Raw genomic sequence first — 22,705 nt, 5'->3', positions numbered from 1 at the left:
ATGCAATCATTAGGGTCATTTGAATTTTAAAATAATTCCATATGGCGAGCAAAAAAATCATCTCATTTTTATCTCACTATTTTCAATAGGGCATAGTTTAATTTATTCTCTGCCATGAAGACCGCAGCAACCAAGACATTGGCCTTTCAAACTCTAATGAAGTAATAATTGGCCATTTAAATTCATTTATATTGTGAAAAGATAATCCGGTTTTAAAGGTTAAGTTTTAATAAATCATATCGCAAGGCGCCTAAAATGAAATAGATTTATTGATATGGACATTAAACAGAGGCTAAAAAAATAACACATTTAGGAATCAAAAAAAGTTGGCTGTAATGTAGTCGTGAGAGCTCATTAATCCAAGGGTCATGCTGTACAAAATCCTCATAAATACCAAGAACATAATGAGTTTGAATGCACAGTGCGCGATAAACAGTCTGAAATTTTAATTATAAAGAATCAAGATATTATCTGCAACTCTAAAAATAATTTTGTTTTGATATTTGAACAAATTATACCTTTTCATTCTTCGTCTCGCTGCAGGAATGGTAGATGGATCTTGTTTGAGAAGATATTTCCTGGCGCCGAGATTGTAGCTGCGACAAAGCGAGGACCAATCTATCTGGTCCACGTCGCATGCATATACCTTCCTGATTTCCGGACTGCAGGTGGCTATCAAATCTCGGAGGTTTGCGTCTTTGAAATCAAAGTCTCTTAACATAAAGTGCCAAACGGCGTCCATATTCAGGTGCAATTTATCGTAAATATCACCCAATCTATAATTTTTTTTTTTTAATAATATATTATAATTTTACCTTTCACTGACGGTTTCATTTTTTTTTATCATACCTGAAGGGTTTTCCAGTAATTCCAAACCAAAGGTCAAAGAGAAATGCTGGCAGGGAGTGCAACAAAAATCTGATCAATCTGAACTGCAATCTGCTGGTTTGATAGTACATCAGCGGGTACCACATAGCGTTGTCAAAAGGCGCGTCGTGAATCAAATCACGGCGCGCGTTTTTCTCAAGAACGTCATAGTTTATAGGGTTTCTTGCCGATGATACCACGTTATAAACTTTAACGTCCGTTGAAGGATTCCTATTTTTTTTTTTTTCAAATTTATTATCTATAATATCTTGTTTTTATAAAAAGTATAGCAGTGCAACTGCATACCTTGCTACGTTGTACGCGGCCAGGATAATGGAGTTTACAACCATGTCCAGTGGAATTATATCCAGGGCTTGTTCCTTGATTCCAGGCATGGTCCTGACTATCCCGACAGCCCCGCCGAACATTATGCCTCCAACGCCGACAAAAGTATCGCAAAATCCATCCAGAGGCTCGTCTTTAGTGCAAATCACTACAGAAAAAAAGCATTTAAACTTGATGGTGTTAATTTATTTTGTCTAGATTCTTGTACCGATTGAAGGCCGTACGATCACCAACGGAAGTTGATCTTTGTATTGTTTTACCAAAACCTCCGCTGTGTTCTTAGTGTAACTGTATGGGTTCGGCCAATCGCTGCAAATGCTGAATTCAAAGAATAGATAAAAGATATCAAAACTTTTGCTGAGAAGAGCCGTGAAATTATTAGCACCTCGCAGTAACGCAATCAAGCTGCTCCTCCGACATCCATTCCGCACATTGCATCAACCTCTCTGGTTCAATAGGCACGTCGTAAATTTTTTCCTCAATCGTCTCTTGCGGAAAGGGACAAAACGCAGTAGAAACATGCACAACAGCCTATACATAGCAATCAATCCGTTGTTATTACTATCATTATTATATTTTATTATTCTAAGTTAGAAAAGATTTAATAATTTATTTTAATTAATATAATAATTTATTTAATAAAAATTCCACCAACCTTGTCTAATGACAATTAATTTAATTCCCTCGTTAATATATGAATTTATTTTTTCCTTTTTCAAAAAAAGCTTACCTTGACCAATGGCCAATTGGCTGCGAGCTGGATAACACATTTTGTGCCGCTTACGTTAATTTGCGTGCAAGTTTTCATGGAGTCGCTGAATCTAACTGTTGCTCCCGAGTGTATAACCACAGAGACCTTTTGCTGCAGCTCCGTTTGCACATTCACACTGATACCAAGCTCAGGTTGCATCAGGTCACCAAGCACCGGCACCACCTTCGATATAACATCTGGTCGCGCTTCTAATAAAGGGCCAAAAATCTAAAAGTGCAATTTTACTCGGTTTGAATTTTTTTGCAGCTCCATTTATAGTGCTAAAACCTTACAGGACAAGTGAATAGATGAATTAGTCGTTCTTGAGGATTGAGACCCTTCTTGGGTCGGATCAGAAGGAAAATAGTACCGATCGTGGGACACGATCGAAGGAGTTTTTCCACCACGGCTTTTCCAACATACCCAGTGCCGCCTGTGATGAAAACACTGCGGCCGCGGAAAAAATCGCTGACCTCAGTCATAGCTGGAACTCTTGAGCGTGCAAGTGCAAAATGCGAACTGAAATCACTTGATTACCAGCTTATGCATATTGCATCTTGCGGAAATGCAATAAGAGGCAGTGCAGGATGCAGACAATTTCCCACGTCCTTGTACCTCCTGCAATTCATAATGTCAGTAATGCATTTGAATGTTGGTGCCTATTTTAAAATCGATTATATAAATTAAAAATGCAAATTCACGCAAGCATTCAAAACTAGTATAAAGATATAATAAATAATATCACGATTTTCCCAGAAAATTATTTACTTAGATTCAATACAAACATTCAAAAAACTTATTTTCTTTTTATTAAATTTAAAAACAAATTTTTAAAATTGCTAGTTTCTATTATCCTGTGTATATGATGATATATTATTACCTCACGCTGCGGAGCTGCACTAGTGTGTCATGGTTCTCCAAGAAAGAGCAGTGGAGCACTATTCAACTGCAAGTTGCATTGCACTCAACTGCATCTTACTTACATTCAAGGCTGCTGCACTCTCGCTTGCGCACGTACTTTATGAACTGCATGTAACTGTATTCAATCCCAATTAGAGTACATGCATGACCAGCGCAATGCACCTGACCCACAAGTGGCTGGCAGGAGGTGCTTTTTGCAGTGAATGCCAGCGCACTTTGCAAATTTAAAATTTTATAATTATATTTTTAGCACTTCATCACTCGAAGCCACAGAAAATAAAACTGATTAACTTCAAGTTTAATAAATGCCAAAATGTAAAAATTTTTAAACCAATTTTTTTTTAATGAATACAATCAATATTCTTTGATTTGTTTAAATAATGCAATTATTATTTTTTCAAAAAAATAACAATTTCTCTAATAATTTTTTGTTCCAGTACAAGATTTTCCAAAGAAAAAGTATATACATATAAATATTATCAGCAGGCCTTACAGCGAAAAGAAAAGTACCTGGAACCAAGAACTAAGTCGAGGTCATCATGTATCTAATTATATTACATATATGTTTTTTCCTGGTATATTTTTTTCCTACAATTACTTACCACTAAAAGTTTTCTTGCTAACTCACTTTATATTTTACATATTTTTTTTTATAAAAATAAACAAAAATTGGATGAATAAAACAAGAGAGGGGATTATTTTCCAATTGCTATTTTTTTAATATAATTAATTTCCTCAAAAATGAAATAAAACTCCGTTTTCAATAAATTTTTAAAAATCCGGGCAAAGCAAATCAACAAACAAAATATATACAGTGAAATATAACCCCTTGTTAAGAGCATTCAGTTGATTAACAAGTAAATATTTGAATCCATTTCAAACAAATATTTTAATGCAGTTATACATGAAGCATAAAAAAATTGTTTGAACATGAAATATTTGTTCAACAGGAAAACATTTATGTACTGGGAAATTTTTTATAAAATATTATGATTTTTGGAATTTAGCCACTTTTTAAGTCAGCTTTTTAAATAAAGAAAAATTAAACTATGGTAAAAAATATGTGTCACAGACACGTCCCTACTTTTGTGGCTTAATAAAACTGGCCACTGGAAAAATATGCTTCAAAAAAATTTCACAGTTCCTATTTAACTTCTCAGTTGATGCATTAGGGGTAGCAGTTGTTCTCTGTACAGACTGCTGTTTCTTCCATGCGTGATGGTGATTATACTTTCTGCTTTCTTGGCATTTTCAAAGGCCTCGCTGCTGCCAGTGAGGTTTTGAATCTTCGCCAACTTGAGATAGAGAATTCCAACCAATGGATGAGTTGGGCCGTAATAGTGGCTAAGGACAAAGTTAAAATCTAATTAGAACTTCTGCTGATTAAAGATTGGCTCGTATGCAAAGACAAATTAAAGAAAGTAAAAGCATTTAATGACCAAGGTCTAATGAGCGTTCAAGTATTACAAGAATAGAGACAATGGGATGGTGTAAATGGGCTCATTTTTAGATTTTGCAAATGGCTGTTAAATGAAAAGTTCTCACTGGTAGGCAGGTAACAGACTACGACCACAGTCAGCAGCATCTTCCCATTGCTGTAGTTCAATAGCACTTTCAAAAGCTGAATCCAGAGTCTTGGCTCGCAGAAGGTTCAGAGGGTGGAACAGGTCGCCTTGTTTTCTTAAGACAACTCGACAAACATCCAGATCTTTAAAACTTCAATTTAAGGAAAATAAATTTTGGTGATGGTCACAAATAAGCATTCAAAATTTAGTCGTAAAGGATACAAGCAACGTCTTTCATGTTTTCCAACTGTTCCTGAGTGAATGTAGCAGCTTCTTGATAATCAGCAATTCGCGACGGTTTCACTTGCTGTGTGCACTTTGGGCATTTCAGGTGGTCGTCCTCCTAAGAATTTGCATTATTAAAACTGAGTTTCCCAAATCTAATATTGATGAAACCTTCTGTGCAAATGGGATGGCACCGTCACAGCCAGAATTGCTGCACTGCATTGAGTTGAGAAATTTGCTCTCACTGTCAACATCAGCACAGTGGGCGCAATCGCACAGAAAATAGTAATTTGCATGCAGCTCTTTTCTCCTGTCGTGAGAGCTACTCAAGAGATCAATGTATGAGATTCTTATCTGCAATTTTTAAGTCAGTTTCATTTAAAAATAATATTTATTTTTAAACGCACCTTTGTCCAATCTAGACTTGGCATATCCTGAGTGGAGCGAATATAAATAGTTGTGCCTTCGAAAACAGCTACTGCGTTCGGCCGACATGAGTGGTCAATGATGGTAGCAGCCAAGTAAATGCCAGTGCCCAAACTGATCATGTCAGTGTCAAGGATGTTGAAGCTGTTGACGCAAATCTGCGAACAATTTATTATGTAAAAATAATTAATCTGTATATTGATTTTTACCCTTCCGAAGATTCCCATAAGCTCAACGGTGTTTGGTAAATTGTTTTGGCCAAGGTACGCACTCAAAACTGCTACCAAAGACTCAAAATGTTCCATTCTCTTAGCATCGTTTTTCAAATCGGAATAATCTACAAGAAGTCTGAGAAGATTTTTTTAATTAATGATGAAAGATAACATACGGGACATCAAATCCTTAAACTTTCTGTATCTAATGCTGGTGATTTGACCCTTTTCTTCATCACCTCCTTTCTAAAAAATTGAAAAAATCTTATATATTAGCCTACAATTTAAATATTTTACAACCTTTAACTTCATAATTATCCTGCCCATTAAGCGAGCGCAGTCTGGGACTATTCGAGGTGCAACTTTCTTAAAACCAGCACATTCAGCACTGTGCTCAGGCCAAGCTAAAAATAGAAAATTTCATACATAAATAAACTATTTCACTTCCCGCCTCTGCAGGTCTAAAATTAAATTTATATCTTATGTCATTTATTCAAATTTCATGTTATTGATAATAAAATTATAAAAAATAAAATAAATCAATATAATTTGTCATTGATGACTAACCTTCTCTTTGGCAGACCTGTCCACAATAATGTACAAACCGGCAACCAGAGCACCTCCTCACGTCAGTTCTTAAAAATAAACACACAATATTATGCAAAGAGATTTAATTTAAATTATGCATACATATAAATTTGTCCTGTTTCTTTTTAAATTTGATATAAAATTTAAAAATGCAGAAATATCAAATTATCATTATTTGCATACCTTTTGAAGCAAAAATCACATCTCTGTCCCTGAAGTTTGGACTTGAGCACGTAGGCGAAGGGCTTGGCCGTCAGCAAGGTTGTGCCCTTCTTGACTGGCTCGTCGTGTTTATCAAGCAATACTTTTGACTTCATGTTCGCTTCTTCTGTTGATCATTAATAGACAGCCCAGTCAAAACATGAAATCTGTGTCTTGACACTTGGAGCAATCGAAATGCGTCTGTCCAACTTGCAAGAGCACCGCGCGGCGAGTGACTCACTTGACTGCGCTCGCACCGGCCAATTAAATGGGTCTCGAGAAACACTTTCCTGTCGGCAAGACGTTAATTGATGGCACCAAAAAAATCTTCTAAAAGGGCGCGCGTACGTGAACCACGAGACCAAAATAGATCTCTAATTTCAAACAAAGACATGGACTAAACGTACCCGTGTGCGTTTCGTTGCTCTCAGCTGGACTTAATTCTGTTAACCAATCATATGCGTGCCCTTGTAATTTACCCCTCCACATCTGACCAATGAAAACTCCGTACGATGTTCATTTGAAATGTGTAGAGCGCTTAAACAAAGCTATGTGTTGTATATAATACCTCTTTACGTTTCACTCAAGTTTTAACAATATGCAATGCACCCCGTAAAGTAATAATTATTATCGATTTATTTACACATTAATTGAGGTTAAAGATCTGAACAGCTCTCTGTGTATAAGTTACAAAAGAACAACCAAATATTGAAAGTACGCCTGGCTAATAACATTGAACCCCGACATCTAGCGGAGGGTGAAAAAGACAATTTGACAGATAAAACACCAAGGGCGCCACATTCCTGAGCTGAAGTTATAAAAATAGAGTTGAAGTTGACTTGAGGTTTTGTCTCTTTTGAAAAACTAACAATTATTAAAGAAGCACACAAAAAATCCTGAAAATTAGACGAAGATGGGCTCGTCATTAACCCTGCAGGTGAAATTACAACTATCATATTAATTTTCTTATTTATAATTGAAATTAATTTAACTCAGATATTGCTTTACCTGTCCACCTTTTACTTTGGAATGTTCATGCTTTGCGAATTTGGGCTGCTTATATTTAAGGTATAAATTAATTACTGAGATTATCGAGATCATAACAAACTTAAATTTACATTACTACAGGGAATGCACCTTCCCTACCCAAGTTCTGGAATGTGGATAGACGGCATCTTATTGATTTTGCTCGGAGTGATTGAATCCTTCAGACTTCTCGAGGGACAAAAAGCGAACCTAACAAATATGCAAAACAGAATGGCCGTGTCTCTGGCTCTGTGCATTCCATCATCTCTGGCAGTTATTTACTTTGCTGCGTGGCAAAACTATGTTCTGCGCCTGGAACTTATTCTCTGCATCATTCAACTTGGCATGCAATTAATAGAATTTGTTTTGGGGGCTGTTGAATTGATTGGTAGATGAATTGTAATAAATATGAATTTTATACTTTTTTATATTAATTTTTGGTTGATTTTATTACCAAAATACCTTCCCAATTACTTATTTGCCTTCTTTTTCTTCTTCTTTTCAACTGACGGACCAGGCCTGGCCAAATCCATGTTTTGCATGTCTTCAGTTGCCTCTTCTGCTTCCATAGACTCTTCCGATAAAGAAATCAAGCCTCTGTTCGAGAATCTACTGCGTACTGTTAAACCAAAGTGTCAGGCCATTGTCAATTTTTTTCCTAAAATTCTTACCAGCTTCACTATTTTCCATCTGCCAAACTGTGAAGTTGTTGTCCTTCTTATCACCACCAACACAGACAACAAACGGGGAGTCGGGAGAGGTGCTAAGAGCCACAATAGCACCAACGCCCATATCCTTCTCATCAATTTTCTCTGGCTCTCCTGTCAGCATGTCCCAGACAGCCATTTTTCCATCCATTGAGCCGGTCACCAAAAGTCCAGGACAAGAACAACTCAATGACAAACCAGTCACCTCCTTGGAATGGGCCTCAAGAGACCAGACGGGCTCTTTGTTTCTAACGTCGTAATAGAAAACATGACCCGAATCGGAGCTGGCCTAAATAATTGAAGTTTTTTTAAATCTTATCTGTAATTTTCTAAAATACCTACTAGAAAATTGTACTCCTCGAAGTGGTTCCAAACTACTTTCTCAACTTCTCCTGGCAGATTCCACTCATTGAAAATGCTGTCTGTCCGACAATCAAACAGACGAACAGTCCTAATTTTCAAGGCAAATTTAGCAAGAATCATTTTAAAGAGAAAGCAAGTATTACTTGTCACAGCTGCCAGTCAAAAGTCCGTGGGGCTGTTTTGGGTGCCACTGAATTGACTGCACTTCGGCACCAAAATAGGAATACTTTGTGGATGGGGTAGCGTTGTCCAAATCCCACAAAATTATGCTTTTGTCTGCAGACCCACTTGCCAAAATGTGGCTGCAAAAATTTATTAACATGATACATTGAAATTAAAGGATTTTGAATGCTTGTACCTCAAATGCTTGTTCCACGCCATGCAGAGCACAGACTTTTTGTGCCCTACACCTTCAATCTTCTTCTTCTTGCTCGCCTTTTTGCCTAATCTGAAGGAGGGCTCGAGACTATCAACAATATCCAGGTCCCACACCTCAATCACAGGGGACATTGTTCCAACAGCAATAAGATTGGTTACTGAACCATCTCCTTAAGAAAATTGTGCACAAAAATAATTTTAGCTCTCAAAATGGAAAAAAAATCAAAATTTGAAAATGGTACTCTCTGTTAGCGAATTTGCTTGAAAATTCCAATTAAAATTTTTTTAAGTATTTTTTGTAAAAAAAAAAAAGCTAGGAAAAACATTTTCATTTATGATTTGGATATTATACGAAATATCACCTGGTTCATGATTGAGCCACTCGTAACACAGAGGCATCGTTGGAAGAATTATGTCGTGGTGCACATAGAGGTAGCCCTCATCCTCATTGTAAACTAAAACCTGGGTGTTAGTATTTGTCAGTTTAATAATCAATTATCTATACCATAAACATCCATGGTGCTTTGATCGTCCTCTACATGTCCGCAAATGATCAGATTGTCTTCTGGTTTAATTTCAAAGTCCTCCTCGTCACTGTCAGCTTCGTCAACTATTCGAACCTCTGGTTCGCCCCTCGGAGTTTCAAAAACAGCAAGTCCTCCCAGTGAAAGAGCATTTGATTGAACTGTAAAGAAAATCAAGAATTATTTAATGATATTCAATTACTCCATTTTCATGTAAGAATTTTTCTTACAAGACTCCCCGTCGTAGTCACCAAAATTGAATTCATCGCTTGTGGGGTTTGCAGAATTGTTGGAACTATTGACAACTTCATTCTCCTCTCCAGACTCATCATCCTCATCACTGAAATTAAGAAGAATATAAATTATGAATAACACATTTTTTTTATAATTAATAAATGTGCACGTACTCCAGATTGGACGTTGCCTCTTGGACAATCTCTTTTAGTTCATCGTCATTTAGCTTGATCTGCGGAGAGAAATATGGAAATTGATTAAAAAAGGAGAAAGGTCATTTAACTACTCTTGACATCCAAAAATAATAATATTATAATTCTCTCATCTCTCAGTAATTTTTATTCAATGCATATAATTATGTACCTTGTCGGGCAGACTTTTGGCAGCTCCTTTCTTGACCCACGACACACAAGATACAAAATTCATTTTACAATTAGTAGAATGAACGTTTCAGTAAATGTTCGCCCTTTTTTGCGACTGAGGTTTCTTGGGTTTGAAAATTTTCCAAACCCTTTCTGATTTCTGATAATTCACACTTCACACGTGGTTGCAGTTGCTTTGTTTGTTTTGGATCCTCCTTCCGAGTTCCGACAAACATGAAGCTACCTCCTCACCTTCAGATTCCACCACACGCACCACACCATCGCCAAAAAAGACTCCATCTCGTGACCAGAAAATAAAACGATAATAAAAGCGCGGATCAGCGCGTATCTTGCTACAATAGCGCGTCGTGGTTGTGGGGTTTGTGGAATTTGTGGATCGAAAAATATTAAACATTAAACCTTTTGAGCCTTGCACGGAAAAACTTTGAGTAAATTAACAAAATGATTATAAAAGTTTGAGAAATTCCTGTATGAGCATAATTACTTTGCCCATTGTTATTGCTTGAAAAATCTAAACTGGGTTCAACCCTGGTTCAACCTCGTTGAAAAATTATGTAAGAACTAACTGACCCTAATCTGCGGTCTGCTGTAATTTTAAAAACCTCTAGCGGATGTCTTGTTTGCATGCCAAATATTAAGGCAACAGATTTTTTTTAAAAATTTGCCAGAAAAATTGCTGAATGAGTCGAATAACTCGCAGTTGACTGGCTTAGTGCTGAATGAATTTCTGCATTTTTTTTAAACTCGCCCAATTTTATTTTTTCCTTTCATTCCTCTCCCTTAATACTTATTGGACACGCGAAATTCAAGGTTTTAAAAAGTTCCAGCAGATCGCACTTGCCTCTTTTTTTGGGGTATCTGTTTATCTTTGATTTTATTTTTCATATTTCCAAGTCAAGCCCATATTTTTTCAATAATGTTCGTCAGTTAATATCACATGTATTATCATCACTCTCGACACTCTCTGCGGGCGGAAGTTTAGCATGATGCGCAGGTGTGTGGCATATTTTTTTTCGGCAAGAGTACGTCAATGCGAGCTGGCACAATAACTTGCCGTTTTGTAGCATCCGATTGCAGCTGCGTGATTATATGAGCATTTGGGCTTTCAGAAAATGGAAAGCGTTTTGCTAATGAATCTTCTTTTTATTCTGGTTTTATTTAAATTTTTAACACTCTCAGGTAAAAATTATATAAATTAATTTTGGAAAACAGACTTTGGTATCGTTGGAAACTATGGCAAAAAATAAAGGCGGAATCAAATTAGCAGGTATTTCTCTTTACGTTGGACATTTTTTCGTGTTTATTAAATTTAATTCATAAAAATCAGTTATGAAAAATGAAAGGAAATCAAGGATAATGATTGTCAAGTGCTGTAGAGCTGTTTCCTGCTGGAGGTCGACTGACAATAGACGAAGCTCTAACTTAACAAATGCAATCAAAACAACATCTTCAGTAAAAACAACTAAAATATTTAGTATTATAATAAATCATTAAGCCTTTTTAAGCGTTATTAATTTTTATTAAATGGTGTCAGGAGCATATTGAGAAAAAATTGGAATTAAATAATTTTTTGTATTATAAAATTTAACATTAAATTTGTTTTTTAGGCAAAGACCACTGCTACTGAAATCAAACCTTTTGATAAATCTGAACCAATTACAAATGAAGTATTTTATGATACTGAAAAAAACAATGGGTATTTAAAGTTTTATCTCCCAATTATCTAAGCTTTTCTATAAAATAAAGATATACCAGGGAAACAAGTACAGAATTTGCAGCGTTAACATCCATTACAAGCACATCAGTTATTGACACTTCAATATCCACACTTTCAACGTCCAGGAAACCATCTTACACAACTTCTATGTCCATGACTCTAACATCCACAACTTCCACGTCCAAAACTTCAACTTTTGAAAAATCAACTTCGGAAGCTTCCACGTCCGAAAATTCATCGTCCGCAACAAATTCTAAAATTTCAACCTTAGAAACTTCAACGTCCACATCCACAACTCCTAAGACGACAACCCCAACGACCACAATTTCAACAACAACGACTAGGCCTCCAACCAAAGAGGTCAATTAAATAAGCATGAAGCATCTCTTAGCACAGAATTTTGCAACACCGCGCGCGTGATTAAATCTTTTAAATTTTCTCAGGAGCTTATCCTTGGAACATGTGAGACATCATTTGAACGCGACGTGAGATTAATATAATTAATTTTTGCAATTAAATTTTTGAAAAAATCTGAATTTTAAATTGTAAGCCAACATTATTTGGTGCAAATGGATTTTTGAAAGGTAGTTGCTGTGATTATAATTATCATAATTAAAAAATTTTATAAATTAAATAATCAACTCTGAAGATCCTAAAAAGCATGGATATTGGGTGCAATCATGTGGCCAGCAATTTCTTTTGGGAAAAAAATTGGTTACACACAAAAATTTTTAACTATTAAAAGTAAAACAATTTATACCATCAGACTACATGGAGAGAAAATTTGATACAATGCTACAATCTTGGAATGGAGCCGATCAGTTTTGAAAACTCTACAAAATTACAGTGCTTTGCTTATCTTGGTATACATAACAGATATTAATTTTGAAATTGATTTAGTTCCTTTTTTCATATACAGTTTCCAAATGGAAGTACTGTTCTAATTACTGGACTTCCGGTTCAAGGGTTAACAACAGTGATTTTTCGTGGTGCAAAAAGAAAGGTTTGCTTGAGGTGCAAACACCAATGCTACCATGGGCAACGGGTGAGCCTCAAAATGTCAACAATAGTGAAAACTGCCTGCAGCTTAAAGTGCTAAGGGAAAACGCAGCTTTCTTGTTCTCAGATAGAATGTGTACCGACATGCAATTTTTCGCCTGCCAGGTAGCTTAATTTTTACAGTGGAATTTAAATAAATAAAATTTACTCTTTTAGGGCCCACCAACTCCGGCCCCTTGCTCAACCCCTGTTTGCCCTAATGTCACGTGCGCTAAAAATGTAATTTTATCATAATATTTATTACTTTTCGATCATTTCATAAAGCATTTTATATTTATAGCCACAGTTTTATGCTGCAATGGGAAGCTCCCAATATCTGCAGCGTATATAAACTTCAATAAAGATAATACTTTTACAAGAAAATAATTATTTAAAATAGTTCCCAGTGATCACGGTCAGTGGTTCACCTATAGTGAAAGAATGTATCTTTTTAGCTCAACTAATAAGATTCAAACAGTACGTGATATTGACATAATATTGCTCCTATTATAAAACAAAATTTTACTTTTTACATTGAATAATTATATAGTATGTTGGTGCGATGCAGGCGTGTTGTGAAGTTGGAATGAATTTATTAAGCTTGCAGTATGATTACAAATACAAATCAATCATACAAGCTATAAAAGGTGAATTTAATAAATATTCAAAAGCTCTAAATATTATTTGCTCTTGTAAAGAAAATGTGTCGTCAAGTGACCTTTTCTGGACATCGGGCAGCGATCGCGGCTGCGAATCTAAATTCGGTTATTGCACAGCAAACAAACTGTTGCGTCGGGAGGCGATTTGGGCACCAGGTCAGCCAGACAATGCTGGTGGAAACGAGAGTGCTGTTGTCGTCTTTATCAACTCCAGCAGCGCTCAGTTGTTTGATTACAACGAGCAGTCCAAACTCAGATACATTTGCGAGGTTTTTAATAAATATTACACTTTTTGCATAAGTTAAAAGACGCGATTTTCAAGGCCAGGGACAATTCCAGGCCAAATACAGGAGGCACTTCAGTGATGGATGAGTGCGCATCTATTTTTAATGTCAGCAAAAGTATGTGTGTAATGAATGAATGGATGATATATGATTATTATTTGAATATTGGTAGTTGAAATTGATAGTCTCTTCAATCCCAACATTACTAAGGATATCAGGATTAAGGTAATTTGATTAATTAATTGGTAGTACTGATGATTTAATTACTAATTAAATATTAATATTTTATGAAGTGCTTTGTCAAATGCGTGGGGGAAAGCTCTGGACTGGTTATATTTTTTTTCTTTAAATATGCCACTAGAAAAATCAGTTTTAATTTTTATAGATGGTAAACGGGCAATTTGTGGGGAATGAAGTTCTGGCAATTTTGGAGAACATGTTCATTGGGAATTCAGTCGAGCTTCAAAATAACATTGACATCATGGAGGAATGCGAAAATAAATCTTTTAACAGTATGCTGAATTTGACATGAAATAACATACACTAAATTTTGGTTTTGCAAAATTACTCAGTCGTTGGAATGGACGAGTGTGACAGAGCCGCGCAAATGATAAAATGTTGCAGCGAAAAAGCTCCAGTGGTTCTAAGCGGCATCATCTCTGCCATGGATCAATTGATACCTCTTGTTAGTTATTGTTTTCAACTATAAAATTTATTCTTTTCATCAAAAAATTTGATTTGATCAGGAAAAAGCACCATTGCTGTCTCCTCCAGCGGCCTGTGTTTTTGACCCTTCCGCATGCACCCTCAATGTGAGCTTTTATTTTTTGATGGTTCAATAATGAATATCATTATCTCAATTAATTAAGATTTAAATTTAGTATTTTTGCAATGACATATTCTTTTACGTTTTACGTTTCAATTTTATTAAAACTAAGTTTATCCATACATTATAAGAATTGTATTTGTACAGGGATTTTATTTAATTCAATTATTTATTCTGGTTTTATTCTGTTTTTATTGTTACATATTGTATTCATATCTTATATAATAACCAATTTCAGACTGTATTGGCTCAAGAAGTTGCCAATTGCCTGGGTAACTGCACAACAAGGTGGGGATTTGTGCGTAACTTATGCGGCAAGAAATACTATCACGACATAAGCCCGGTATATTTTTTCTTATTCTCATTCAAACTTAAAAGATATTTATTTGGTTGCGCTATTTTTTAAAGGTGTCTCTTGGGCAGGGATATATCAACTGTTGTGTGCATGGGTTGAAATTAGCTTCTATTGAATCTGCAAAGGAAGTTAACTGCCTAACAAACTTAAGTATAACAAAAATTTTCATGCTATCAGTTAAAACCGTGGAAATTTTCTTGCCCGAGACGATTCATTAAATTATTATACAATTTTCAGACACCCCCATAGCGGGTGCTTGGACTTGGGTTTCGGCGAGCCGGGTTAACAGTACTTTTCCACGTTGGTGCACCTCAAACGCCTCATTTTCTTTCGCCGGATTTGATAATGTTACAAATGACCCAAATCCTATTTATGACTCGTATGCTATTCTGCCAAATACAAAACAAATCAGTAATAAATCCCCAGATCAAGCATTTAATCCACTTTGTCAGGTACCCTAGCTACCCCCTAGCAATATGAAAATAATGTTTTATGGAATCCATTGTGTAATGAGCCTGAAAACTTTTAAGATTTTTAATATATACTCATAAATCATTGAAGAACCGATCGGTCCAATTAGGAATTTGATCTTTGCGCTTCAATACTAATACTCTTGACTTTTAATTGGGGCAGTATGCCTTATCTTTAACATGTATATTACAGTTGGAATTTTAAAGTAGTTAAATGTGATAATATGTAATAAAAAAACATTTATTAATTGATCTATTTTTTTAACATGTACAACATGATCTATTAAATACGATTTGTTCATTAAAAATATCAATTATTGAAAAATTTGTATTTAATTTTTTTTAAATTTATTTAATATCCACGGTTATATGGAAACAAATAATAAATAATTTAAAGCACGTTCAGGTTTTTCTAAAGAGGAATTAAATTACATAAATTTTTTTTATCTCATATTTTATTTGCTACCAGTAAATATGGAATAATTCCAATTTTATGTGTACAATAATAAATAGAAAATCATTTCTCACGCATACTTAATCTAACTGGTTCTGAATTCCAAGGTTGATTAAGGACACAATAATAACAGCAAATTCGGCTATTTAGTTTTGCATCATTTTGCATTTTTTAATTCACAATCATGCAATACTTCACGCTGTGTTACTTTAATTTTAATTTCTGCATGAAGATAAAATAAAATTATTTATGCCTACTTTGATTTACACATAGTTAAGAAGTTTTACGTTCATAATATAGCTCTGAAAATCGTTTTAATATAATTTCATTAAAAATTGAGATGACTAGAAAAATGAAAACGTTTTGGCAGTATAAAAATACAAAAGGAATTGCACACACCACAATACCTAGATCATTATTTTCTAATGATAATAAGGAGGCGATTTGAAATATAATTAGGAGCACTTAATTGTGTGAAATAGGTCATTATAACATCTCCTTTACCACTATTCTTGAATAATTTTTGCAATAGGGAGACTCCATGGGGTTTTTTGTATTTCTAACATGTGTGCACCAATTTTCCCTATACATAATAATATATCATACGTTGCATGAAGAGTATTTCATTTTTTTGAGGCAAAACATAACAGATAGCAGACTGTATTAAACAAATGGAAGAACATCATAATTTTTACCCCAGGGATATAATACACACCTTTTTATTCCACAATAAAACACTCATTCATGCAAGTAAAAATAATTTAATTCAGTCAAGAGATGTTAAATTTCCATTGAAATGCAATTTTGATACTGATTCTTATGTGGTCCCAAGGAAATGCAAAAAAGTGAAATAAATGCATTGGAATTATTGACTTCCATTTATAATAAGGCTTTTTGTAAAAAGGACTATTTAAGTGGAAAAAAGTTTTAAAATTACTTGCCTGAAGCCTTACTTTATAATGTCCTAAAACAGAAAATAAGTGGAATTAAACTATTTCATCATTCCAGTTTTTACATTATGGACTTCACCATCATAATATCTCTCTCGTATCATAATTATTTAATATTTAATTACAAAAAGGCCAAAAGTCAGGGTTCCATCCAATATGGAAAGACCCAGGTATAAAATTTCTATAGGCAGTCACTTCGATTGCAAACAGTGTAATAATAATTCTTCAGCACTCCTACAAATCAGTTGACAGCAAAACAAGCAAGCAAAAGAGACACGAAATGTTTTTTTTGCAGCGCAGGTAACAAATCGCTTTCACTTTTCAGCCTATCAGGAAGGAGTATATATTATGTATGTTCACACTAACAATAAGTAACGAGGAAACTAGATCTGACTGTCGACACACACAGCCTCGAAGGCGCTCACGAGTTCTGCAAACGAGGGACGGTCTCGGGGGCTTTCGGACCAGCATGCCCTGAGGATTACTTGCAGGGGCTCTGGAGCGGCCTTAGGTGGCCGCCACTGCAATTCTCGTTTGTTCAGTAGACTGACGACAGCGTCGTCAGGGTGCTTGGCCTGGGGAGTCTCTCCTGCGTGGACCATTTCCCAGAAGAGCACCGCAAAGGACCAAACGTCACTCTTTGTCGAAAAGTCATCCTCAAAGACTGCTTCATAGGGCATCCATCGGACCGGTTTCATCTAATTAATTTAATTAAAACTTGAATTATCATCAAATTTTTTTCTTAAATCCATTGCTGAGCATTCATTTAATTTAATGCAATAAAATATACATATATTAAACCTTTTAATTGAATTATGTACTATATTGATAGAAAAATTTAATTCAAAACTTATGATTTTGATCATTTGATCCGATTATTTAAATTTTAAATTTATTAAAGTACTAAAAATAATGAACAAATAATTTGGAAAAACTTACAATATCATGGTGCTTGATGTATTCATGACTGTATGTGTCTTTGCTGAGACCAACGGAAGCGATTTTCACAGTTTGGCTGGACGTGATAAGGACGTTTCTTGCTGCCAAGTCCCTGTGGGTCATCCTCTGGTTTGATAGGTGTTCCATGCCTCGAGCCACCTGCAGCGCCAGCTGCACCATCTGTGCCATTGTTAGAGGAGGCGGAAGTCCCTTGTGGTCCTTTTTGCTTCCGGACACAGCTGCTGTCGTTGCTAGCAATAGTTGCTTCAAGTCACCCTATTTAATAAAAAAAAAGAAAAAAAATTAAAAAATAATTTGTGGGAATAAAATTGAATTGAAAATACCCAATCCGTGTATTCGGTGATCATGAAGTGGGGATCAGCATCGCGGCACAATCCCAGCAGCCGCACTATGTGTTCGTGGCGCAATTTGTGGAACATGTCCATCTCCCTTTTGAATTCCTGAAGTGAAATTTCATCTCTAGTCTGTAGGGATTTGACCATCACCACAACGCCCTCTTCGTCACTGATGCTCCCCCTCATCCCCTTTGCTTTTGCAACAAAAACCTCACCAAATTGACCATGACCTATTTAAGTGAAAAATATGTACTAAAAATTGTAAATAAAAAATATAAAGGGACTCACCAAGAGTGAGGATTTTATTCAAATCCTGCCTCGGAAAGCTGAGTTTGTCAAAACTGGACCGCGACTTCTTGTGGCCACCGCTCCCATTCGAACTGTGTGATTGAGAACCACCCTCTGCGCATTCCAGGTGACGCGGTTCTCGATAGGGTTTGACTAAATTTCCGCGCAACTCTGTTTTCTCAACAACAGCCGTGTCCCCATTTTCCGCTTTAGTCACTGAAATTTGATTCTTACTAAGAATTTATTTGGAAAATAAAACATTTTCTTACACAAAGTTCCTTCAGGAGTTGCTCCGGACTGAAGGTAGGACTGCTTGCGCCTGAGTCTTCTGTATCGGCACCAGACCATCAGACCAACCACTAGCAACATGTACGCAGCTGCAGCACTCAAAGTGATGGTCACCGTCCTGGTCATCACAGCACCCTCATCCTCAGCATCAGCACCTCCCATGTTTTGGACGTAGTCTCGACCTGATTTAAATTTATCAAAATATATAAATTTAAAAATATCTTTATTAAAATAAATTTTAAAAATGCAATCACGTACTTCTGACAATTAGCTGAACTTCTTCCCTTCTAAAACCACCACTATTTCCTGCAGTGCACCCATATCGAGCTTCGTCTGAAGCTATAACCTCACTGATAAGTAGAGTATTGTTCTCCAAAACAGTTATCCTTAAATAGCCGGAAATATATTATATAAATTTAAAGAAACTTCCAAAACTCTTGAGCTTACCTCTTTTTATCAAAACTGTTGATTTTTGTGTCTTTGTCCCACTGCACTGTGGGCTTTGGGTCTCCTTCCACTACACAGTGGAACATGACTGGATTACCTTCAACAGCCTCCATTGGGTTTTGAGGCACAACAATAAACTTCGGGGCAACTAAAAATAATTATAATTATTATTAATTTTGCTCATCGTAATATAATATTATTTTAGTCACCTATTACATCTACATCAATAGTTGCATTTATTATGCCTTGTGAGTTTGTGGCCACACAAGTGTATTTTCCTTTGTCAGTTCGCAGCACTTTGGTAAAGTGGAGGGTGCCATTGACATCTTGGATGTGCTCAGGAAACTCAAACATTCGATAATTGTCCTAATTTAAATAAATTATTTAAAGGCACAAATTAAAATTAAAATTATTTTTACCCTCATCCATCTGACCACTGGCCTATCAGCGCCTTGAGCTTTGCAGTAAAGCTTGACACTGGATCCAAGTTCAAATTTCTTGTTGACAGGTCTAGGGTTAAACTTCAGTTTTTCTGTATAATAATTTATTATTTAATTATACAGCTTTGCAATTTTCTTTATAATGATTTACCATTGACGTAAATGTGGGCTTTTTTCGAGTAGATAGACTTGAAGCCTTTAGTGGTCACCTCGCATTGATACGTGCCTTTATCCAAGACCTGTACCGATGTGAACATCAAAGTTCCATTGTTATGGCGTCCTGAAAAATCTTCTGGCAAATATTTGAAGTGGCCGTTTCCGCTATCCTTCCGCCAGCGAACAGTGGTAATTGGGTACTTTGGTGCTCTGAAGAGACACGAAAGGCTTGCGTGGGCACCCTCGTCCACTGTTATGGTTACTGGGTCCTGAAAAATCACAGGTGCGGCTGAAATAGGAAAAAATTGCCATGATTAATTTTATTTATTTAATTAAAGTGCATAAGTGGAATTAAAAAATAATGAAATAATTCAAATGAAAACATAGGAAGAAAACTCACTAGAAACGTAAATCTGCAGAGATATTGAACTAGTCCCTGCCATATTTTCTTCTTCGCAAGAGTAATTCCCCGAGTTTTCTACCCTTGCTGAATCAATGATTAATCGGGACTCGTCCACTCTGATCGGCCCTGAGTCGCTGACAACTCTTCCATTAGGCGCTTTCCACCACACCCTTGGTTTTGGTACTCCTTTTGAAGGTAGACAGGTGACTTCAAATTCCGATTTTTCAGCGACCACAGCTATGAAGTGCGGTTGCTGCGGCTCTAGGGATGCCTCAGTGAAAGGCTCAAGAACTAAAAAAAAAAGTAAATTGATACTCAATTTTTATGCCTTAAATTTATGTGTGAGTAGGATTTAAGTAATCCTTTAGGCAAAAAAAAAAAAAATATATTATAAACCTTGATTTTTATTGTTACACAACTTATAATTCCGAGTGTGAGCTGAAAACTTACATGCCAATTGAAGCTCCGCCGAATAGGCAACTTTTTTGGCAGCAACGCCAACACAACGGTAAATGCCCTCATCCTCACTGGACACTTTGTGAATCACCAATGAACCGTTTTGATGAATTGAGTACCTACAATGATAAAATTGTTGGCAAATTAAGCGAAGGCCTATCCACATCATGAATAAACAATGAACAAGAAACTTCTGATAATTGATGGAAAACACGATTGAAAAATTAAATTATTTTTTGAGCGTGTAGTTAATTTTTAATAACATTTAAGTATAAGTGCATGAAAATTAAAGTCTTTATTTTTATTAATAAAATTTATATTATCATTTTCTTTGTGTCAACTATTATGAATGCAAAATATCAAACCGGTATATTTATCCATGTATAAACAGGGATTTTGTCAATATTTCAAGAGAAATACAATTTATTCATTTTTATCGGCACTTTTGAAGTGCTAAAAGTGAACTCAGAGAGAAGCACATCCGGAGTGCCTTGACTCCTAATGAATATTAATAAAAAATGATTTACCCACTGGCGTGGGAGAAAATCTCTCACTAATCTTAAAACGTGAATTCTAAACAGGAAGTTCAGAAACAAAACAATCTTATTAAATTTCCCCTCCAATTGCTTCTGTACTAAATCGGGAATATACAAATTTTCCTTACTTTTCGGAGACAGCCAGAGCCGAGTTGTCCTTTCCAAAGAACCATTGCGTCTCTTCAGCACCCTCCAAGCCGCAGTCGAATTTGACTCCGTCTCCCTTCTTCACAATTTGCTTGCTAGGGAAAACTCTTCCCAGAGGATATCCTTCTCCTAATTAAAGACATTCAGAAAAAAAATGAGAAAATTCAAAATAAACGCCATGAATAATGTGCAGCGCGCATGAATCTCCATAATAAAATTCTCTTGAAGAGGACAAAAAATAGTAATAAGGGAGATGCGTAAGGGAGGCGGATTTTTTCGCCTCTCGGGCAAGAGAGATTGAATTTGCATGGCGAAGGGGTAGAGAGTGGAGAACACGGCTCACCGGGGATGGCAAGTGCGTAATTGGTGGTGCTGTCAACAGTGCCTGCCTCGTTGTGAGTGACACACTTGAACACTCCATTGTCTGCCGGGGTTGCTCCGCGAATATGCAGCTTTTTGCCCTTCATTGTGTGTCGGTCGTTACGGACTATTTTCTCCAAGTTCCTGCAGCAGAACAATTGCACGTGAAAATGAGCGGGTGCATTGAAATTTCATAACGCTTCCTGCATTTTTCAAACTCGCGACACAATTACAACTTTTATAAGAGAAGATAGAGAAAAAAATTAAAGATATTTAAGCGAGCTTAGAAATGAAATTAAAGCCATGAAATGTGTGAATTTTGATTAAAATTTAATATTAAATATTTGTTTTAATTTTCACTTTTCTTACCTGAACCATTCAATCTTCAGCTCCCCACTGCCATCCGTCGAGCACCTCAAGGTGACGTCGTTTCCACTGCTGGGGTTGTCCGGCGATTGCAATTGCACTGCAACGTCTTCCGTCAACCCTGAAAACAAAGAGCACAAAAATTCAATTCAATTTCTTCTTCAACCGCAATTTTTGCTTTGTTTATTAAAATCATCGATCGGTTTCAAACACGGTAGTAGATCTAATAACGATCTCATTTAACGAGCGTTTTGTGCTTGGAACTCTAAAAGTCTAGAATTTAACGACCGGCGCACACGGCATTTCAGTGGCCGCCACCACAGGCCGAGCCGAGACTGGTCGGTCATACGCAATGAATATGTACGTGTGTTAGAGTGGCTGCCACTGACCGGACGGAAAATAAAACGCTTTTTATGGCGAAAATCGTAAAATGTCAAGAGCTGCTGGGGCTGCCAGGGTCGACGCCGCTTAGAATGTGCATAAATACGCACGTAAATGTGACTCCCTCTCTTTCCACGTCCAACCTGCACCCCCAGAGAACTCCGACTCGTAAAAAGTTGAAAAGTGATCGCTATGCTGCCTGGTGACTGCGACCCTTTCCCGTTACAAACAAATGTTCACGACGTGATTGCAGAGGTCTCGAAATTTAATAAAAAAGTCCCAAAATTTTATAAAAATTTGTTGTAGAACAAATTTAAATAAATGAATAAATAATAATGATTTGTTTGTTTCGACTATAAAAAAGTTTCTTGAGGGAAATTAAAATTGGCTCACTAATCTAAGGCGATTCTGAAAGTGCATCTGGGTCTTTGGTCCCAAGAGAGAGACGCAGGCGGTAATTAGATAATGCTGTGAGCTTTTAGGGCTTTGGCGGCTCTTCGGAGAAAGGGTTTCAATTAATTAGTATGTGCAGTGCTGCCCCTAAAAGTGGTGAGCCCGTCCATAATAATTTTGCGCCAAAACTCCGCAGGGAACCATAGTCGGTCTCACTCGCTCGGATAAATAAGAAATACTCGCGGGTTATATTATTATTACGTACAAACACACCTTTTGG

At 36.2% G+C, this 22,705-nt stretch overlaps 7 protein-coding genes across 8 annotated transcripts in view; 3 read left to right on the top strand and 4 right to left on the bottom strand.

Annotated features, from left to right (window-relative positions):
* Positions 1-255: 255 nt before the first annotated feature.
* On the bottom strand, positions 256-2,975 carry LOC132201180 (putative fatty acyl-CoA reductase CG5065). Its single transcript, XM_059627141.1, has 9 exons — positions 2,844-2,975; positions 2,257-2,581; positions 1,943-2,191; positions 1,598-1,743; positions 1,421-1,530; positions 1,174-1,360; positions 850-1,098; positions 519-776; positions 256-437 (listed from the first exon to the last, which is right to left on the bottom strand). Exons 2-9 carry the CDS (start codon positions 2,443-2,445, stop codon positions 317-319), a joined length of 1,509 nt encoding a protein of 502 aa, XP_059483124.1. The 5' UTR covers positions 2,446-2,581; positions 2,844-2,975; the 3' UTR covers positions 256-316.
* Positions 2,976-3,301: 326 nt separating this feature from the next.
* LOC132199983 (histone-lysine N-methyltransferase SMYD3) lies at positions 3,302-6,641 on the bottom strand. The gene is made up of 11 exons (XM_059625119.1): positions 6,509-6,641; positions 6,084-6,391; positions 5,880-5,947; positions 5,613-5,716; positions 5,489-5,558; positions 5,310-5,437; positions 5,082-5,258; positions 4,846-5,028; positions 4,672-4,792; positions 4,430-4,592; positions 3,302-4,228 (listed from the first exon to the last, which is right to left on the bottom strand). The coding sequence occupies exons 2-11, from the start codon at positions 6,215-6,217 to the stop codon at positions 4,033-4,035; spliced, it is 1,344 nt and encodes a 447-aa protein (XP_059481102.1). The 5' UTR covers positions 6,218-6,391; positions 6,509-6,641; the 3' UTR covers positions 3,302-4,032.
* Positions 6,642-6,830: 189 nt separating this feature from the next.
* Positions 6,831-7,523, top strand: LOC132201674 (transmembrane protein 216-like). The gene is made up of 3 exons (XM_059628030.1): positions 6,831-7,038; positions 7,098-7,169; positions 7,230-7,523. The coding sequence occupies exons 1-3, from the start codon at positions 7,015-7,017 to the stop codon at positions 7,521-7,523; spliced, it is 390 nt and encodes a 129-aa protein (XP_059484013.1). The 5' UTR covers positions 6,831-7,014.
* A 31-nt stretch (positions 7,524-7,554) lies between these two features.
* On the bottom strand, positions 7,555-9,936 carry LOC132201181 (periodic tryptophan protein 1 homolog). 2 transcript variants are annotated; one of them, XM_059627143.1, is made up of 10 exons: positions 9,697-9,936; positions 9,507-9,565; positions 9,330-9,439; positions 9,081-9,260; positions 8,938-9,030; positions 8,556-8,742; positions 8,341-8,499; positions 8,177-8,285; positions 7,799-8,123; positions 7,555-7,746 (listed from the first exon to the last, which is right to left on the bottom strand). In XM_059627143.1, exons 1-10 carry the CDS (start codon positions 9,757-9,759, stop codon positions 7,598-7,600), a joined length of 1,434 nt encoding a protein of 477 aa, XP_059483126.1. In that variant the 5' UTR covers positions 9,760-9,936; the 3' UTR covers positions 7,555-7,597. The 2 variants fall into 2 exon arrangements, with proteins under 2 accessions (XP_059483126.1, XP_059483125.1); XM_059627142.1 differs by having other exon boundaries at positions 7,556-7,746; positions 8,556-8,745; positions 9,697-9,934.
* Positions 9,937-10,775: 839 nt separating this feature from the next.
* On the top strand, positions 10,776-11,933 carry LOC132201673 (uncharacterized). The gene is made up of 6 exons (XM_059628029.1): positions 10,776-10,867; positions 10,929-10,983; positions 11,044-11,168; positions 11,324-11,412; positions 11,472-11,793; positions 11,877-11,933. Exons 1-6 carry the CDS (start codon positions 10,829-10,831, stop codon positions 11,931-11,933), a joined length of 687 nt encoding a protein of 228 aa, XP_059484012.1. The 5' UTR covers positions 10,776-10,828.
* Positions 11,934-12,133: 200 nt separating this feature from the next.
* LOC132200699 (uncharacterized) lies at positions 12,134-15,272 on the top strand. The gene is made up of 16 exons (XM_059626363.1): positions 12,134-12,296; positions 12,353-12,597; positions 12,649-12,711; positions 12,773-12,815; positions 12,872-12,948; positions 13,022-13,118; positions 13,170-13,399; positions 13,453-13,531; positions 13,587-13,639; positions 13,708-13,743; positions 13,800-13,926; positions 13,987-14,099; positions 14,161-14,226; positions 14,479-14,583; positions 14,649-14,745; positions 14,833-15,272. Exons 1-16 carry the CDS (start codon positions 12,242-12,244, stop codon positions 15,054-15,056), a joined length of 1,710 nt encoding a protein of 569 aa, XP_059482346.1. The 5' UTR covers positions 12,134-12,241; the 3' UTR covers positions 15,057-15,272.
* A 219-nt stretch (positions 15,273-15,491) lies between these two features.
* The window catches only part of LOC132199248 (inactive tyrosine-protein kinase 7-like), a 33,273-nt gene continuing 26,059 nt past the window's right edge, over positions 15,492-22,705 (bottom strand). The window contains exons 4-18 of the mRNA XM_059623834.1: positions 21,655-21,772; positions 21,269-21,429; positions 20,907-21,054; positions 20,237-20,361; positions 19,784-20,077; positions 19,379-19,672; positions 19,207-19,319; positions 18,997-19,153; positions 18,788-18,935; positions 18,599-18,726; positions 18,322-18,522; positions 18,053-18,268; positions 17,753-17,994; positions 17,409-17,684; positions 15,492-17,167 (exon numbers count right to left, since the gene is read on the bottom strand). Coding sequence (XP_059479817.1) covers positions 16,853-17,167; positions 17,409-17,684; positions 17,753-17,994; positions 18,053-18,268; positions 18,322-18,522; positions 18,599-18,726; positions 18,788-18,935; positions 18,997-19,153; positions 19,207-19,319; positions 19,379-19,672; positions 19,784-20,077; positions 20,237-20,361; positions 20,907-21,054; positions 21,269-21,429; positions 21,655-21,772 — 2,936 coding nt within the window. The 3' untranslated portion in view covers positions 15,492-16,852. The remainder of the gene's footprint in view (positions 17,168-17,408; positions 17,685-17,752; positions 17,995-18,052; positions 18,269-18,321; positions 18,523-18,598; positions 18,727-18,787; positions 18,936-18,996; positions 19,154-19,206; positions 19,320-19,378; positions 19,673-19,783; positions 20,078-20,236; positions 20,362-20,906; positions 21,055-21,268; positions 21,430-21,654; positions 21,773-22,705) is intronic.

This window comes from Neocloeon triangulifer, unplaced genomic scaffold, assembly GCF_031216515.1.
Source record: "Neocloeon triangulifer isolate White Clay Creek 2 clone unplaced genomic scaffold, ASM3121651v1 ptg000014l, whole genome shotgun sequence".
Taxonomy (NCBI): domain Eukaryota; kingdom Metazoa; phylum Arthropoda; class Insecta; order Ephemeroptera; family Baetidae; genus Neocloeon; species Neocloeon triangulifer.
This window is presented reverse-complemented; position numbering and strand designations above follow the sequence as displayed.